General features: G+C 42.7%; 1 protein-coding gene across 1 annotated transcript in view; it reads right to left on the bottom strand.

The window, feature by feature from the left end:
* Window positions 1–283: 283 nt before the first annotated feature.
* Window positions 284–20,449, bottom strand: part of susd6 (sushi domain containing 6) — a 31,243-nt gene continuing 11,077 nt past the window's right edge. Inside the window, exons 3-7 of the mRNA XM_070849427.1 lie at window positions 6,008–6,202; window positions 5,440–5,634; window positions 5,170–5,308; window positions 3,538–4,010; window positions 284–2,748 (exon numbers count right to left, since the gene is read on the bottom strand). Of these exons, the coding sequence (XP_070705528.1) occupies window positions 2,723–2,748; window positions 3,538–4,010; window positions 5,170–5,308; window positions 5,440–5,634; window positions 6,008–6,202 (1,028 nt within the window). The 3' untranslated portion in view covers window positions 284–2,722. The remainder of the gene's footprint in view (window positions 2,749–3,537; window positions 4,011–5,169; window positions 5,309–5,439; window positions 5,635–6,007; window positions 6,203–20,449) is intronic.

The raw sequence follows: 20,449 nt of genomic DNA on the forward strand, positions 1-20,449 counted from the left end.
CACTTGAAATAGCTCTAGAAATATTACATTGATTGTACCAGGAAGTGGGCTAGTGCATTAAATCAAGCTGATATAGAACAGCAGCAGGATTTCCAAGAACAAGGTTCATTCATATCTTCCGGGATCCGATCCAAAGGAAAATGGAAAGATATTCTTCTGACTAATACAAGCAGACACACATTGCAGAACTTTCAGTATGAAAATGCGTGCTTTGTCAGTTGGATGAACATTTCCCAAAAACATAACTTAGCTGAGCTTAAATGATGACACATTGTCTTCCACATTCAAAAGAAAGCTTTAATTAGAAAGTTATATACACACTGTAAAATTAAATTAAACTTTATACAAATATTAAATTACTATCTTCACACCCACTGCCATGTACAGAGGAAAAAACCAAAGCTGAAAGCACTGTAACTAATCAAGATGTGTACATTTTTTTTACCTGTTATTTTCAGGGATGCAACACCGTACAACAGTGCTTCTGAACGCAAAGTTAATTTCAGTTTTTTTTCTTCTTTTCTTTTCAATCCTGTGATATTTTGATGTCTTGTAGCAAAAGAGAAGCAAAGGAATAGTGAAATATAGGTGCTTATAGGTTCGTCATCATCATCATCATCACCACCACAGTAGCTGGAAAAGCTAGGGGGAGGACAGAGAGGGATGGACATTCGTTTAGTCGTGTCCACAAAGAAGTAAACTCATTGATAAATACACAAAGACAGTTTTATGCATAGAATAGAAAAAGAACAGAGTAAGGCCATTGGGAGAACAGAACACGTTGCAATACTGTAAAGCAACCAACGCGGAGGCTTAAGATTATACATCCAAAAAAAAAAAAAGAAAATGTACAAGTCTAAGGCAACATTCTGTTTGCATTAATAATGTAGCCGTTGACAATGACAGACAGCCACAAATGCCAAGTAAAGGAACTGAAATTCAGACGGGTTCTTCCGTTTTCTTTTCCCGAGCAGTTAAGCTTGAAAAGTAATTCTCAGGATCCTTTGGACTCATGCCGTTTCCAGGGTGACCAGCTCAACCACAGAAGCTTTTCCAGTGGCAATGAAAACAGGATGATTTCTAACAAAATAACACGATTCTCTCTTAAATTTTGCACTTGGCATTAGGAAGGGTGAGTGAGTGTGTGTGTGTGGCGGGGGTGGGGCGCTATGTAACAAAACTTTTATCGTTTCACTGCAACCAGTTGCAGTTGTGTCAATAATGCACACAAGTGGAGAGTCCTCGGTACAGTGTGAAGGTGGGCGAGAGCCGGTTCCTCTGAGGAGACTTGTGTTTTCCAGCCATTCAGCAGAAAATGATAAATATTCTAGTTAGAGAGTAGATGAATAATACACACATTGTGTGGTAGACTGGTAGCCTGAAGTGACGCTGGTTTGTTCATGTGACTTATTCAGCGCTGGGAGGGATATTTTCCTGTGGTGAAAGAAGACGGGGACACTGTGAAGCCAGTCTCTGATCTGAGAATGGCTGCGCGGAGGCCAACCGTATGAGGATATGTCCTGTCCTGCATGGCTCACACACAGAGAAAAGCACAAACGCACGCGCGCACACACACATGCACTCCAATTCAGCAAACTGCACCCACGCACACCAACCAATAAATACAGTGGGAAGAAAATTAAACAACCTTAAAGTTCAGTCACGTGCTCGATCACCATGTTGAAAGACAACGCTCTCCGCAGCCTGTAGACAAAATGTGACTTTGTCTCCTTCTTATACCAGCGAGATGTTTCGCAGTCCTGGTGCCAAAATACCAATCAATCCCACTCATGCGACAGAAAGAGCACCTTCCAGATACTGGGTGCAGCTGGCAACAGAAAAGAAAAGAGCAGGTCTGTTTATAGTTGTGATACGGTGCTTCGTAAAACGCTGCACCCTGCTTTTAGCTCTTGTGAAGTGGTTCTCAATCCCACTAATCCATATGCTAGACGCCAACCAGGATACACAGATAGCTAGAGAGAGAGAGAGAGAGAGAGAGAGAGAGAGAGAGAGAGAGGGAGAGAGAGAGACAGACAGGAGACTTCATGCTTCATTCAGAGTGGGCCACCGTGCTGTGACAGCAATAACTAAAAACAACATGCAGCATTCACAAAGCGGGACGCAAAAACCCAGCCATCACTCACAACTTTTCAAGTATAGGGGGAAGACGATTCTGATTCCGAGCGCCGCAGCGTCAGGAGCGAACATCACAAGTTATTTCATTTTTTTTTTTTTTTTTAGCCGCAGTAATCCCAGACAGAGTCGACGTGTCTCCATTGCTGTAGCCTTCTCAGATGAAGCAACTGTGAGCAACGCTAATATAAACCTGGGAGGAGGCGAGTGTATGGTGATACATAGCCTATAGTACACAGCCTTGACTCAGTATGCATGTTTTACTCATATACACAGGATCTACAGGATTTATGTTGAGCTGGCACCACTTTGTTTGTGGGGCCTGTCTTTAATTTGATCCAGCAGCTGGGTTCGGTGATGCTCCATCATTGCTTATGGTGCAGTGAGTATTGACTGTTGGCTTTGCTCTGCATGGGTAGCAATGGCAGAAGAGGTTGCGTGGGGAATGGGCATAGTTCTAGTCTTTTCTCTGCTGGCTGCTGAGGGGAGTCGGGGGTTGTGGGTTGACAGCCACAGTCAGTCCTGGTCAGCAGTGAGAGATAGGGAGATAGGGGCTCTGCTGCTGATGCTGATAGCAGGCTGGCAGGCTTCATGCTTCCTTCAACAGGGGAATATCTGCAGGGGCAAAGAACAGACGTATTAGAATAGAGCAGTGACTCTAGGGTCAGCTAGCAACCTGCCGTACAGTCATGTGATCTTTTTACATCACCAAAAACATTTCAATACAACTGGATTTCATGTGTGCTTAAAGTCATGAGAAATCATTCCTTTGGCCTTTTCTCAAGTTTTGTCCCTGTTGTCTTCAGTAAACATTCTCTAACTGAGATCATAACAAATAAAAGAGGCTGTATCAAACAGGCTCCTAATTGACTATTTGTAATGCTATCTCCAGCAGACATGGTAGTGTTTAAACAGTTCCCACCATTTCACCATGGCATATGGGGAAAATTGAAATTATTCAAGTGTGTTGAGTCATTTTATGGTTAATTATAAACTTAATCCAACACGGAGTGAACTTTTAATTAGGCCTGCTTCACAGAATGTCTCTAGCAGCACACAGGTCCATACAATGAATAACACTGAAAATGGGCTGACATTTCTATTAAAAAGTATTGATTAAGGATGGCCAATGAAATTACTCTTGGCAGGTGTCTTTTGTCTTCACTAGTACTTGGCAACCGAGTTCAAAGATGTCTGTGAATGACTTTGTGTGTCTTGTTACTAGAGCAAGACACTGAAATCTAGAAACATCTTCTCACTGTATACTGTATATTTTTTGAAATTGTAGAGGAAAAATGTGTAAAAAGATGTTTGTGATCATTTTGTTATCATTGTAGCAATTAGTATGGGTCGGGCTGTCTTTGTTATGAAGCTAATGTTTGGGTAACTACTGCTTCCTCTCACCATCAGAAAACTCATCCGTTGAGGTGACAGAAAGCAGACTGTGCTGGTCGCTACTCTCAGAGTCTCTACGGAGAGGTAAGGGGCCCGCGCATGCACCCCCAGGGTGCTCTCTAGCCCAAGATGATGAAGAAGAGGAGGAGGAGGAAGAGGGGGCCTGATGAACCAGCACCGTCTCTGCGTGACGGCGGGAGGAGAAGGACGATGAGGAGGACGTGGATGGGAGACAAAAGTCTAAGTCTCTGTGATGGCGGGCTCTGCTGGGGCCATGGCCTCCTGTGGCCCCCTGGGGAAGCCCCTCAGAGAGCACGATGGGGACTCGAGACTCTGGGGGAGGGGGCGGTGGAGAAGGAGGAGGACCGGAGGCACCACAGGGTCCACCACTTCCATATACGGCCTCTTCGTAGGAGGGCAGTGCCACCTGGACGCCCTCCACCATGATGGAGCTGGGCTGGCCGGAGACTCCCTGCTCCCTCCTGATGGACAGACAGACCAAGAAAGAGTGAGACACACAGACAAGTGTGCACAAGGTGGATCAAGACACTGGATTCAGGTTGATGGGCATGGTGCAGTCATGTGTGATGCGTGCCGCAGCAGACCCTCTGGGGATAGGAAGTGATTAGCATTGACTGTGCAATCCCTTCATAGCAGGCTGCACTAAGCCCTCAGGCCCACTACACAATCAACAAGAGTCCCAATGAGCAAGAGATCAAATCATTCTGGCCTTTTTATCACAGAGCCACAGCAAAGGCGGTTAGTGACTCTGATGGTATTAACCCTTTTACTTTCATTTCTCAAATATTTAAGAAATGCAGACTTGTAAAACAAGTTACCAGGTTTTGTTTATCTCAGATGGACAGCTTGTTTATGTGGCTAGTTTCAACCAAAAGTGGATCTGAGCTACAGGTGTGTCCAAGTGAAGCATTAACAGCAGAGGTTACTTTGTGACATACTGGGAGGTAGTTTTATGGCACTGAATATAAAAGGGCAGTGTTCTTCCAGAGCAAACAGAACTAAAGCTTTCAAGAGTTTCTGCCAACCACAGTTTGTGAAACAAACGAAAGGATAAAAAAAAAAAAATCCTTTTCAACATGAACGCCCTCTTCAGTAACACCATGAAGAAAACAGCATTCACACAGAGTGACACAGATGTTGAAACATATGAATTCTCTTTATGACAGAAAGAGAAAATGTGGTCTTGAAAAATATGATAACATTTTACAGAGCTGTTTTATTTTCTCTCTGGGAAGCGTCAGCTTCCCTTGGAGCAACTTTGCGACGGAGTCCTTGAAGTTGACAACACAAGAAGTCAGAGGATCAGAGATGTTTTGCCACCAAGGTACACCATCTCACGGAAAACAGTATTTCTATTTTAAACAATGCAATTGTGTAGACCGACCATTTAACAGCTCGAATTTCATGCACAAACTTAAAGCTTTTTACACTTCAAATCTAGTCCAGACATACACTAAGTACATGCTTATATAAAAATATACTCAGTGGAGCTACTATGTGACTATGACTCAGATTTACATTGCACCTAAAATACAAAAGATGATGATGTTAGAGCAAACAAAAATAAGTTCATGGATGCAATAAACTGTGTGTGTGTGTGTGTGTGTGTGTGTATCGTACCTGCTGTGATGGAAGGATTTGAGTTTGGGCTGTACAAGAACAAACAGCACCACTAAAAGCAGGATGAGTGCCACAGAACTGGCTGTGGACGCCACAATAGACAGGGCTGGTATACCCAGAGGAGAGCTCGGCTCCTTGTCTGAGGGAGGAAGAACAGAGAGGGAGTCAAAAATGCGCTTCACAGATTTATGATTTAAATTTCCTGCATGAGGTTGTGTGGGCTCAACAAGACGGAATGCATGACGGTAAAAGTTGGCTGACGTGGCGGACCTTGTGTGAGGCGGCAGCTGATCTGCATGGGACCGTCCCACTCGCCGTTCTGACAGGTGAGGAACTTGTAGTCTCCCTTCAGAGCGTAGCCCTCATCACAGAAGTACTCGATGACGGTCTTCTGGGTGAGGCGGTGGCAGGGAGACGGGTGGCAGCGGTAGCCCCCATTCTCCGGCTCAGTGGGAGGCGCACACACTGGGAAGAGGCAGAGGCGGCAGAGACGTTAGCAGGTGCAGCTGTTGTTGTGTACCAAAAATGTGTTGGCGTTATTTCTACCTGCGGTCAGATTTGATGTCTGTGGTTTAAACACTCATAACTTGTGAAATTTGTGACTCAATCCTCACTCTTGGTATTATGATACGGTGTGATATTGCACCAATGTGCTTATGTTTTCATGCAGTTGTGTGTGTTAAATACACAAGATTAACCTAAAGGTGATGAAAAATTCGGTCTGCATATGAGCATAGTCTGCATGACAATGACCACAAATGCTACTTTTAATTGTATAAAAAACAAAGCTTTCAGGGAACACTAAATGATGTTCTTCTGTGCTTGGCTGCTTGCTCACCGCTGCTTCTGATACAGCGTGGAGGTCTATGGGACCAGGCTCCAGAGCTGGTACAAATGATGCTGCTGGGTCCGTCAGCAGTGTAGCCAGGCTCACAGCCATAAGTCAGCAGGGTTCCCGGGGGGAACGAGCCTCGGTTTGCTTCGGTCTGGTTCAACAGGTCTCCGTGCTGCACGCCGGATGGCCGCACACAACCTAAAGACACAGAAACAAGGAAGAGAATAAGATTTAGGTAGCTTAGGTAGCAAACATGAAGCGTCTTCCTTTAGGCTGGACTTATGATCATTTTCTGCTTATGCAAGGAACAACCAGCTTCAGGCCAGCAGCCAAAGTGGGATCCTGAACAATATTTTAACAATGTAAGGTAACAAGGTAATTATTAACGGTACGCAAGTAAACTTTGTATAGCTAGAAACTTCCTGTAGACAGGATATGTAGCATGTTAATTTTTAATTATGCAGGGACTTCCGTGCATTACAGGCCTGCAGGGAAAACAAGGACAATTAGTGTAACATGTGGCCTAGTTCTTTGAAGAATAATGTACTAATATTATGTCAACTAAATAAGTGTTTCCATCAGTATATCCCTAATGGTGCTCGTTATGGCTGGCTCCATCAGTCTAATAGAGAACTTTGGTAATAGTTTTCCAGTGACTCTGGATTTTAGTATTACATTAATGTGTTGCAGCTGGAGAGTTGTGCTGTTCTATCATTACACTGACACAAACTGTCTGCTGGTCTCCTCTGCAGGCAGCTGCCACTGGGTCAAACAACTTTTCACAGGGAAACTCTGTCAAGTTGACAGGTCGAGCTGATAATTAAAGCTCAGAGGTATTGTTACTTGAAACTGGGCTGCATTTTACACAGGCGAGGGAGAAGCACTGCATCAACATGACACGCTAGGTGGAGACAGCCGTGCTGTGCAGTACAGAGAATACCTCAAGAGCCTACAGTGGATTAAAATGTCACAAGAAGCTACATATAGATCTAATTTCTCTCTATTATTTCCTGCTCATTAAACTGTCTTCATCCCACGCCAGCACTGGGTCTGTCTTTCTGGCAGTGAGACGGGATCTTCAGCGAGGCACATTTACTTGGTTCTAATGACAGACTCGAAGGGGAAGAAGACCTAAAGTTAATTGTGCTTTGATCCACCTTCCCGTGCTCCATCTATGATGTTACGCCGTCACGCCTGGTCCTTGTGTCTTGTGAGTGTGTGTTTCATCGCAGTGTGAGGGTAAATTATCTGAATTTGTGCTGCATTCCCACAGCTCCAAACACTGTCAACACACACATACACACACACACGCTCATGTTAATATACACACGCATTTGGAGCTGCAATCTGGAGAGAGTAGAGCTTCTAAATCCAGCAGGTCTGACATAACATTGCAACACCTGTGTAAACAGAGACATGACAGCAGGAGGCTGACTATACTTTCAGTATTACTGATCTTCAAGAATTGCCAAAGTACTGTGGAAACTATACAGACATACCAGTTTTATTACTACATATCTGGCTCATCTGTGAAGTGGTTATGCAAGAATTTGGGCTTGGTTTCCTTAAAAATGTTTCTAATACTAACTCTCAACACTTGAACCCCATCTGGGACATTATATAGAAATCAGGCCTGTCATAATAAGCAAAAAGCAAAACATTTTAGTGTTTTATCTGTGTACCTTATTTGTTCAATTTAATAAATGGACTTATTCAACGCGCACTGATTTTCCTCAGTAACAAGGCCCAGACATAAGTAAATTTAAAACACCCCCGCAATTAACAACTTTAATAATGCCACCAACACCAACGACCATATGGCTCATTATTTAATCTGTGGTCTGAGTTTTCATAAAACATATTAGCTATGGTTTATTGCAGGGCCTTATCGCTAGCTTGACATAAACAAACACACAGACACTGCAAACAGCCACTTTGTCTTGCCTGTGTGTGCGTTTAGAGATTGAAAGAGAGACTATTTCCATAGCAGTGCGGCTAACATCCTCTAATCTCAAGGGAGAAACGTCGCTCTAAGCTGGCAGCACAAGATTAAATGCAAACACTCAAGTGTGCTCGCGCCTCCTCACCCACACACACACACACACACACACACACAGAGAAACAAAGTCAACACCCACAAACAAAGGCACTCCCAGGACTAAGTCGAGTGATACCAAAGGGTGTGTTATTGAATTCAGATGGGTAAAGATTTGGTGTGTGCACAAGTGCTGACACAGCTTACTGCAACTAACTAAAGTTATGATACAACAACTATTGAAGATGTCGACGACCTAATCAAACTCCATCTTTCTCAAGCTCACAAGACACTTTGTTATAGGGCTACGACTAATCACTATTTTCATTATTACTTAACCTTTTGACCCTCTTCTTGATTTATCAATTCACTGTTTGGTCTATAACATGATAGATTTTTTTTTACCAACAGTCCCAAACCCAAAGATATTTAATTAACTATCATCTAGGACAATGAAAAACAGAAAATATTAACATCTGAGAAGCTGGAACCAGAGAATGTTTTCTATTTTTGCTTAATTGTTAAAATGACTACCAGATTCATTTTCTGTTGGCCCACTAATCGATGCACTAACTTAAATCATTTGTCATTAAAACAAATCTGCCATGTTAAATGGCCTTTTTAAAAACAAAGTTATAGCAACTGTTTTGATTAAAATCACAATACAACATCCATGTAAAGCACTTCATTACATTTTGTATGATTCAGTAGTTTAGCCGTGATATGTAGAAAGACACATTTGCAGACCAAGGTACGTTATGCGTACGTTAACATCAAACAGCCTAAAACACAAGCTGAAGGTGTGTTTAACACGACACAACATGCACACGGTTAAGTGTGTTAAAGAAGTCTTCATCTTTCTCTCTCAAACACATCATGCTCTTCCTCCCACATGCAGAAACACTATCTGCACAGCCACATTTCAAGATGCCATTTGACACTGAGACCTAAGCAGTTGTTCGCCGAGCTGCTTCGGGGCGTCTAAAGGCTCTCTGAGGAGGAGATGGTGCTAATGGAGGTGGTAAAGGTGATGAATTGATGACCACAGGGTGGGAAGCAGCGGGGGACGAAAAAGGCCTTAGAGGCAGATTAGGACAATAGCCTCCACCCAACGGTCGCTGTTATGATCTTTTGTGGTGCGCTGGGAGGCAGTTAACGGTACTGATCATCTTTTGATTTTGAATTGCTTTCTTATCTGCAGGATTTAATCTTATCCGCATCTTTAAGTACTTTTATTCCTTTACATTAATTGAGATCTTCAGTAACAAAGGCTTCTTCCACAGTCTTCTGTGATCAGATCAGGGTACACAATGCATGTAAATGACCTGTAAAAAATATGGAAATACTGAAGAGACAAGAGACTTGGCTCCAGCAGGAAAAACAAACACATTCCTGATTTTAACCAATGGAGAGACGTGGTCTTCATCAGTTACAACTTGTCTGTCATGTTTTTTAAAATAGGGAATAGGACAAGCTAGTTTTTCCTGTAGCTTTAGGCAAATACACTGTTTGTATTCTCCTTAAATCTACAAAGAAGTCCCCTGCATTAGCATGGGGCTAGCTGATAAAGTGCTAAGAAATACTAAGTTACAGTGGGAGGCTTGACCCGCTCGAGAGTTAATTCTTACAGAGAGAGCAGGTCATAGGGGTCATTGAAGTCAGGTCAACCTAAATGCACCATGAAGCCAGTAAAATGTCTATTTTGAATCTCGTGGTCTTTTCAGGAGCACAACAAAACCAGACATTCCCTCTCATGCCAAGAAAACCTTGTGCTGCCTGTACAAACCGGCCAAATGTCATTTGCATCTACTGCACTTAGATAAGTGCTTATACTGCCTGTGTGATTAGATGAGATTGAAAAGATCTGCTACAAGCCTTTACCTGCCATGAAACACACACAGCCAGGTACATTATCACAATATGTGGAAAAGCAAAGTGTACCAACATAAAAGTTTTGATAATTGGACTGTATTAACTATACACTTGTAGAAAACAAAATCAACAAAGGTGTCCATTTCACACTCAACCAAACACTGGCAGCAGTAACACAAACAACACTGATACCAGTCAATTATTTACTGTTTCAGTCAACAGAAAAGTAATTGGCAACTATTTTAATTGTTTCACTTACATTTTTAAGCAAAAATGCCAAGCATTTTCTGATTCCAGCTTTGAATTAAAATTACTGCCTCTCAGTTGTATGCGTCCTCCAAACAGTCAGGTTGCAGTTTACAAAGATTAGCATCACTGATTCAGTATCCAACTGAATGTGACATATGGTCACAATCTCCCCTTCTGTTCCTGGGTGATCGCATTGAAGGATTGCCAGAAGCTATTATGATGTCACAGTGAAGATGACCTTTGTCCTTGTGGATATAAGATGTTACCACTTCTTCATTTTATGCTATTGCACATTTGTGGGAAATTCTGTCACGATTAGCATATGAATTCTTGAGTTATGGCCAAAAATGTGTTTAGTGTTGTCACAGTGACTTTTGACCTTTGACCACCAAAATCTAGTCAGCTCATCCTTGAATCTCAGTAGACGTTTGTGTCAAATTTGAAGAATATCTCTCAAGGCGTTTCTGAGATATCACGCTTCCAAGAATGGGACAACCATAACAGACAACCCTAAAACATAACGCCTCTGGTCAAAGCTGTCGCTGGCGTGAAGGCATAAGAATGGTAGAATTTGTTGGTTTTCAAATATGTTAGTGAACTGAATATCGTTGGGTTCTGGACTGTTGGTTGGACAAAGTCATCCGAATATGTCACCCTGGGCTCTGAGAAGTTAATGGGCTTTTTTTTAAACCGTTTTATAGACAAAATAATTAACCTGTGCCAAGAAACCAATCAGCGGATTAACTGATAATGAAAATAATGGTTAGTTGCAGCTCTACACTGTTTTTTGCAAATTAGTAGCAACTGACAACTTCAGCCCTAAATATAGACTACATATGCATAAATGCACACACACATTTTCCTTAAACACTACATCCTCTGAGACAAGAACATCTCCAACCTATGTCAACTTAAAACGAGGAAATGGAGACAAAAAGATAAAGAAATGTAAAGAAAGTGGTCGTTAAAGTGAAGAATTATGACTTGAATTCACTCTTCCATGAGATTAGACTTGTCAAAAGGAGTTAGAGCCTGCCTTAGAAATTTATAAATATATTCAACATCAAAAAAATTGGCAGTACTTTTGCAAATTGCCAGGAAAGAGAAAGGTGAGGTTAGAAAGTAGTGAAGTGGAAAAAAGAGAGAACAATACTGACGGGAAAAGGTACTCATCATCAGATAAACAGGCAGTGAGAGAGGGGGGAGGGGAGAGAGAGAGTGAGAGTGAGAGAGAGAGAGCGAGCGCAGAAAAACGTCAGCATCACGGAGCGCTGTGGCCACGAGCAATTACAAGCCGAAAAGAGACATGTCGTGGCAGGTCGACCAATAGTTCTGTGTGTGAGGGAGAGGCTCTGTACAGCAACAATGGGAAGAGGAGGCAGCCGTCAGCTACAGTACATACCACAGTGTGGGTTGGGCGAGTACAAACGGAGAGACTCTGCTAAAGGAAAGAATGAACACTGGTTCAGTATCCAGAGATGGTGGAGTGGTTCAGATATAGAGCCCTTTTGTCTCTCCCTTTTCCGTTGCCCTCTCAGCCTAGATTGAATATTGGCTTTGAAAAAACACACAGGGAAAGAAAAAGCTGATGAAAACACTAAGCAATGCCAGAGTGGATTTCAGCACGCCATGTTTTGTGCTTATGAGGAAGGGAGTGAGTCACAGTTAAACACAAGCTGTTCTCCCACTGCTCTGATGTTCAGAGTTTGCTCAAGAGAACGGCTTTTGAGAAATGACGAAAACAATAATGACTAAAATGCAGTCACAGGTCTCTTGTGAAAGTGGAAAGAGTGGGTAAGAAAAACATGCTTACAAGTTCAAAAAATTACAAAATTGCCCAGTGTTTTTGTGTTAAAGATACGTCAGAGATCGTCCCATGTTTGCTTTCAATTCCCACCGAAGACTCCAACTGTGCTTAAGCTTTGGCATTTGCCATATTGAGTTAAATAAAGTGGACGTATAAAAAGGTTAAACTATTAGAAATCTCCCAGGCACACAACTGGAAGCTGATCAAAAAACTTAATTGCTAAAAAGGTTGGAGAAAAACTGCAGTGGGAGGACTGGGTGAGGACGGAGCACCCATGAGGCTGATTGCTAATCCCAACATCCAGCGCCTTAAGGCAGTGCCGGAGGAGGCTCAGGCCATGGGGGGCGTTAAAATCCCCTGCCTTGCTCTCAAGTGCCTGCCTGGCTGTGAATATCTCCCTTTCCCCATCTGTTACTGACGGCACCCGCACGCCTAAGAGTTGTGAGGGGGGTGAATTGAGGAAAACACGGATGTGGGGGGGGGACAAGGGTTTTAGCCCTCTTTGCCCAGGCAACTTAAAATTCTAATTATCCTCTATTACAAGCTGGGAGAGCTCTAAAGCAGATCAGATACTGATGACTTCTGCAGCCAGCTGTTTGGTGGCTCTATAGAACAATAGGCCATAAAAGAGGGTGTGTTTTCAAGTGTGTGTATCAAGGAGCAGGGGAATGTGTATGTGTGTGTGTGAATGTATGCAACAAGGGATGGGGGGTTGTGCGCTGGATTAAGCTAAAGACCAAGGGGATGATGATGCTCTCTTTGGCCTGGAAAATATGTTTTTGTTTCTTTGTTGGCCTCCCTCCCAGTCCTCTGTTGTTGTTGTTTTTGATGATGTTGCTGTCATTTTTGGGCTGAGGGTGTTTTTGTTTTTTGCCACGTTCCCCTGTCTCTGCCGCTAATCCATGGGATTTTTAACCAAGCTGTTGTTATTAGAGTGCAGTACAGTGCAGCAGAGCCCACGATGGGGTAGCGTTGGAAAGAACAGGAGGGCTCGAAACTCACTCCTGCCACTGGTGGATAGTAGTTGTTCAAAACTTCTTAAGATTTACTTTGGGTTTTTTGTTTTTATCTGATAAAATCAAGTGGATCCAGACTATGGTTTAATGTTTTAGTTCTTTTTTTGGTTTTGCATGATATTAAACAGGATATTTTGCAACTATTAGGTGGACAAAAAAAGACATAACCAACAGCTCTGGAACCCTGTAAGGTGCACTATTTGTTGGTATTTTATAATCAAATACATAATTGGTATAAATGTGATGGACAGAATAATAGAAACACCTGTCAGTGTAATGTAACACAATTCAACTGCACCATAAACTGAAGCATCCAAAATTATCACACAGAAGAATCTACGCCTCTGAAACAGTCACAGCAAAAACTGAACCATGAACATTTTTAATGCTGATTATCATTTTCCTTATTGATTAAATACATTTTTCTAATTGATTTATCAACAAAAGTAAACAGGTGGTGAAAATGACACATCTGAGAAACAGTCTAAAGTCCTAAAATTCAAGTGACTGGTATTCTGGTTAGAATATTAAAGTTTGGCAAATATTAGATACCATACGTTAATCTGGCTTCAGTGCCAGTGAAAGTTTTTCAAACATCATTTGGTAGCGCAATCTATAAACTAGAAATTATCAGGCAAGTCACAGTGCAACTGCTAAATGTGATACGGTGTGTATGTGTGTAAAGAGCAAGCTTCGTGTGCTCACTTTCGTTCTATCACACACACACACACACTGAGTATGAAATGAACTCTATACGCTGACCTGGGTGGGTGACATGGGGCTGTAACATAGGACGCTTCATGTCTGTGTGAGCGATACTAGCAGTGTCATGTTCTACCGTGAGTGAGTGAGAAGTCGTCATGCTGCAACACTGACACACACACACACACACACACACACACACACACACACACACACACACACACACACACACACACACACACACACACACACACACACACACACACACACACACACACACACACACACACACACACACACACACACACACACACACACACACACACACACACACACAGCTCATCACTACTTTAATATTCTGTCCACTCATAAAAGCTGGGAACTGACTCCAAGAGAACTAAAGCAGATTTAGTTGATCAGGGGGAAAGGTTGTGGGAAAGGAAATGTGAAAAAACAGCTTATAAAAGGTGGACTTGTATTACTGTAGGGCAGAAAGAATGCAGAACAAAGCTGAAACCTTAAAGCATGAAACCCACTTTTGCAAAAAGCGCTGTTGTTCCATCTCCAGGGCCTCTGGGAGAAGGTGGAGGGACCTGACTGAGGAAGAAGGGGGGAGGAGATGGAGGAGGATGAAGAACAGGGAGGCAGTGTGAGGGAGGTGCTGGCACATTTATACAAAAGCCTGAGTACACACAGATACAGGCGGACAGTTTACCCACTATGCAAGCTGCGAGGGTGCAAGTGTCCCAAGGCGCCTTTGTAAACAGCAGGTTAGTGCTGCTCACTGACATCCTATCTGTGTTGGGAATGTGTGTCTGACCGGTTAAGGCCATGATTCTGAGTGTCAGACAATGTGGTGGGCAATCATCACCACACACTCCTAAAAAGACCAACCAATGTCTGTACTGTACTTTGGTGCCAAAGCCAACAGTGTCATTTCCACGGTAAACAAGACTTGTGCCAGAAAACATGAGTCAAACAGCTGTGGACTTCCGAAAGAGCCTTTCCCGAAAACGACGCCGTCCACTCTTCACATCTCTCTTCCTGCAGCTGTAACAAATAGAGACAAACACACATGCTGCATACACCCCGGGTGAAGGAAGTCTCCTAACAGACAGGCACATCCTCCATCTCCCCACCCTCCCCTGCTGTTGCAGTGCATTTAGCAAGCCACGTGTGTTGCCATTACACCCCATTGTCGCCGCTCACTGAGGGATGGGGCATGGTGACAGATTTAAGCAGCGTGCCCCCGAAAAGGACAACAGGCAACTTTGCATTTGAAGGGTTAAATATGCATGAGAGGCCGAAGTGGGTGAGGGCAGGTGGGGGAGCCCCATTGTGTGACCCTATTTCCAACCCCGAGATACAAGTCTACACACACATACATGCACACTCTGCCCTCGAGTAACAGATGGGAGGATGTTAGCGAAGGCGAACGGTGAGCTCCCCCTTCTCCCTTCTATCACCCTCACTGCTGAGGACAGCTGGGAGGCAGACATTCCTTCTTCTCAGCTTTCAGGGGAAAACAAAAGAGTGAGTGGGACCCCTCCTACACACACGTGCATGTGTTCAGACACACACGCACAGCCCCCCGCCCCAAAAAACTGTCAATGTAAGTGTGAGCTGATCATATTTCAGCAGCTTGGGCCTGCCAGCCAGCAGAGGTATGAGTGCTGAGCCTGGGACATTTGTTGAAGGTGAAAGTCAGGGATAATCCCAGTGCTGCTTACTAGAGCTGGCACGCTGATATGTTGGTAGTACCACTGAGGTGTGGGCAGTTTAAGTCTGTTGAGAGCTGTAATAGTATGGATTAAAAAAAAAAACTGCAGGAAGATAAAGCTCAGTCTGCAGCTGGTTGTTCCGTTTTTTTCCCCAACCACTATACATGAGTATTTTGATGAACTGGTTCACTGCAATAGCACAGCACATGCTGTACTACAGACAACACAACAGCTCGAAGGAAAGCAGCTTTAAATGGAGCAGTCATACTGCAGACAGCAGTCAGACTTATGATAAAGTAATTGTTTATTTCTGTTATTTAGGACACAAGATTATGGTGAAGTGTTCTTGTAAGAAACACAGAAGCCGGGGGAAAAAAGTAACATTTCAGATTGAGATGGTGTCCCGCGCTTTGTATTTCGTCTCCAGTGATTTAACAATGCAGTCACTGTTACAGCCCCAGTACATCATCACCCTAATGAAGCCCGACTGAACTTTGATAGAGCAACTGCACCAAGGGAAGCAGTCACCAAGGGGGTGAACAAATGGCACCAAGTGCATAACCCCTTAACACATGCAGACTGCTCTGCTGAGAGAAGGGCTTTGTTGTCCGTGTCTCTTATTTTTCATAACAGTGGGTTGCGACTACAACATGCTGTGTGTATGGGCTATTACAGATTTCTGTCACCTCAAAATACACATCAGAGTACTAAAAACTGAGACTGCTAATCATAAGGGGCTGATCAAAGGACGTACTTGCCAAAAGTAAGCAGATATGGCAATTCTGCTTACACTGTGTGCTAGGGCTGGGAACAGTCCAGGCATTTTTTGAACGATCATATCATCTATATACATTAAGCCATATCATTTTCAAATCTTTGTTTAGCAATTGCTATTCTTTATGTGTAGCACTGTGTGCATACACAACAAATAAATAGCAGCCAGCTATTCTAAATTCACAGGTGGTGGAGGTGGATGCTGGGTGAAAAAAACTTTATCAGGACTAGAGATGCACGCATTTAATGGACTAGTCGATTAAATATAGCTACCCTCACTAGCCTGCACCAGAAATACTAGTCATTTAAACTAAACTAACAGTCTACCTTCATATCTGGCAGAGACAACAACACATTCAGCTATCCCTTAGCCTCAAGTAAGAGCCAAGCAAGGCAGGTCAAGACAAGCTCGACAAGGCTTGCAGTCTCGTCAACTTTAATTTAACTATGAACAGTTCAGTTTGACAATATGCCCCGCTGGATAACACTGAATTATTTATTCCTTATTTGAAATAAAGAATTCAAACTGATGCATGAGAATATGATACTGAAATCTAACATTCTTATAGTAAAATAAGTTACATTCAAGCTAAAAATACTGAATGACAGGAATTTCTTTGTCAGTGGAAAGAACTGAGTGAAAGTTACCAACAAACTACTGTTTAACATCATAAAGAGGATACAAAGTACTGTTTATACTACCAGCAAAACCTCCAACACAGCAGTTTGTGAACGCAAACACAGATATGAAACTCATCCAAAGCCCGGATGGGCGTGCAAGAGCATAAAGAGCATGGTAACATCAACTACCTACACTCCTCAATAACTTGTGACAGGAAGCTCAGCGTAACAAACAACAGACAATATAGTTATCTTTTCACACACTGAAATAAATGTTGCAACTTAGGAGTCGCGGAGTCTGGAGTCATCACATACGTCACAAGAAAGTCACAGTGTGCCAAGTAAATTATAAATAATCACATTTGTGACTCAAGCCCAGCTGACATCTACAGTTAATGATGACGACTCCGGCCCACACATAGCACAAGCTGTTAACATGTTCAAAAACGGTGGCACTTTAAGTGCTGAAAGGATTAACTTAGAATTAATCAAATCCAATTTTGATAATCATTATTTTAATTTCTCAATTAAAACATGATATGGTTGCAAGATGCAGCTACACAAGTGTAAAGAGTTCTCACATTTCTCCACTTCTAACTGTTTATGGATTGTATGAGCTTTCTGGCTGTTGGTCAGACTAAGCCGACAATTTAAACACGTCATTGGACTCTGATAGCTTGTGTTTGTCATCATTTTAAAATTGAATATAAATTCAAAGGTTAATCTATAAATGTGCAGACCTACACAAATAGATACGCAAATAAATATAGATAATAGAATAAAGATAAGGCATACAGGGACATGCACGCTTCTTATAAATCCTGACATAATTATCCAAATGGAGTCCAGTGTAGCTTGTACAAAGACCTTTGTCATTTGGCTGCTGTTTGTTACAGAGCGCTGTTTACAGATGATGTAATAAGGACACAGGGCATTAGAGTGGAGCTCAGCCAACTGGCCACTAAACATCTCAACACTCCATCTAATGGCCTGGTAACAGTCTGAGAGATGGGGCGAGACAGAGCAAAGCAAAAAAAAAAAAGGAAATAATGAGAAGTACACGAGAAATATTGAATGTTAATTAGGACATCCAGCTGGCAAAAATGAGACAAAGGCATGAACCATTTAGCCAGCCACAGTAGAAACTGAATTCTAGCTGTGTCAAAAGGGTGGTGTAGAAACTCGGGACGTGCTTTAAGTGAGGACCCATGCTCAGGCCTGCAAGTCAGCAACTGTGCACTGTGCTGAAGTTTCTTTAAGGAGGGCATTTAATCCCTAAAAGATCCAGGGGGGCTGATATGAATCAAACTATGCTCTGACTTCTCTGAGGGAGATCTGCTGAGAATTATGAATTGTGGTGTGCCATCCCCTCTCTTCCCCTGATCCACACCCTCTATTAAACGTGTATTGAAGCAGAAATGGCCAAAAAATGACCAGCTAAAGCAAAACAGCTGTACACCACCTCTACTCAAGACAACCAAGGCAAAACACAAATGCAGCACGACAGCACATGTACAGCCCAGCCCTTCCCCACAGCTCATTATCAGCTAGTCTGTTAGTTTACGTGGTTGATTTTATTTTGCTGTCTATTTTACAGCCTAAGACTGGCTGTCTGAGTAGTTTCTATGCACTTTGGATAAGTTATTTAACAAGTAAACTAGCAGAGAGCTTCTGACAAAGCTAAAGTTGGACTAAAGCTAAAAGCTGAATCAACAGATTAAGGGCTTGTGCGTGATGCAGTACAGTATTGCCCCATTTCCACAGTCTTGCTACAGCTGCAGCATGTTGAGGAAGGACCGTATGCATTTCCATTCTGTACTGAACTGTGGATTCTCAGTGGCCGCCGATATTTTCAGTCCGAACATGACAGTTGCTGCTCTCAACCGAGATGCTAAACTGATGGTCATGCAGGCAGTTCAAGTTTAATAAGAACTAAAAGTCTAGTTATATCCAGCTGTCAGTACATGAGTAGTTATCTAACCTTAGAACAGCACTTCGAATTCCAAGCCACAAAAATTCTAAGATGGTGCTAATGCAAGCCAAACATTTACCACTGCTGCTGCTGCTTCACATTAAAAGTCAAGAAACCGCTAGAAAGCTTAACTGTACAGCAGCAACAGGACGTGCAGCTTTATTTATCAACAAGGTTAGCAAACAACTGCCATCTCCGTAGTCTATAAGAATCGTCCCTTAAGATGTTTTTCTGCATGTTTTTGTCAGAGAATCAGTCGACAGTCTAAAATGTTCCCAATGATATTATGGGAAAAAGGTAAAAGCCCAAGAACAGCAATTAGATAATGAACCACAAGACTTCAACTTGTCAAAGTGTTTTTTTGACCTATTCGGACTGTTGTACAGAAAACCATTCATCAGTCTGGCTGTGGTGGTGTGGATGTCTCAACCATTTGCAAACTGAGCACATGCGTGTAGGATGCGCGGTGTCTTATGTGTACGCTGATGAGCTTGTTTGAACAGGATGCCGCTGTTGACCAACAGTGCAAAGAAAAGGATCAGCCCACACTGCTTCAGTGGGCCTGAAAACCACAAATCAAAGAGGAGGTGAGAGAGGAGGGACAAAGACAAGACAGGCTAAGAAAACGAGAGATGGAACAGAAGTGAAAGAAGAAAAAGTTGAACATGAATATGTACTTTGGCAAGACTTTATGGAGACAGCTTGACAATGCAAATCCCCCCCCCTCAAAAAAAAGTAAAGTAGGAAGCTAGTCAAAAACACCGAATGAAAATGAAGAAAAAAGAGTGAATAAAAGGCTGAAAGAAAGAAGAGAACAAGAAGAAGCAACAGAAGACAGGAGCGACTGGGGGATATATTTAGCAGCTCATTAGTCAGAGATGTCCTCTACTCAGCAGGCTGGTCCCTCAGATGCGGCCCTTTGGAAATCATTATGACTGCCTGCTGCTTCAGACAGCCACACACATTTCACTGGAAAACAGTTTACAAACTGTCTCTCCTCTCCCCAGCCTTAATGTAGCTTGAAAATAATCCTCAAGTTCTGGAGAGACGCCCAAAAACAAAGCTTTGAACACCACAAAGTAACATAGTGTTTTTAATAATATAGATATAATAATATGCATTACAATGGAAAATAATAGTTTTAATGGTTATAAATGCTGCTCCATGTATCTTAACTTATTTGGTACGTTATCAGCACTGGTGTGCCTGGTGCCAGTGCCACCACACCCTGTTTCAACATTCATTAACCTCTACTACACAGCACCTGTCATCAGTGGAGAAATAACAAGATGGCAGTAAGCACACTGCACGCATAGAACTGCAACCAAAAATGTCTGAAAAATGTGAGACGCTGGCACCCAGAGTAATAAAAATCAAATGAAAATATCAAAAAATGAAAATCACATCCTATGATAAGCTTAGTGTTAGCAGGTGAAGTGGCAGCTTTAACAATAATCCTCCTGGCCATCTGGGATCTTCACGAGTAATGGAACTGTCTGGTCAACTGTTTAAAGTGAATGAAATGGTCTTGCATCACCTGTCCGCACTGCGGTGTCTGTTTCCATGGAGCAATTTTTTTGCTAGGCGAGGCGTTTAAAGTTTCCCTTTAGGGCTTGATTGGGTGGGAGAGCTGTTAAATGGCACAGGGTGAGACCAGAGAGTGATGGCTCAAGTGA

This window comes from Pempheris klunzingeri, chromosome 18, assembly GCF_042242105.1.
Source record: "Pempheris klunzingeri isolate RE-2024b chromosome 18, fPemKlu1.hap1, whole genome shotgun sequence".
NCBI lineage: Eukaryota > Metazoa > Chordata > Actinopteri > Acropomatiformes > Pempheridae > Pempheris > Pempheris klunzingeri.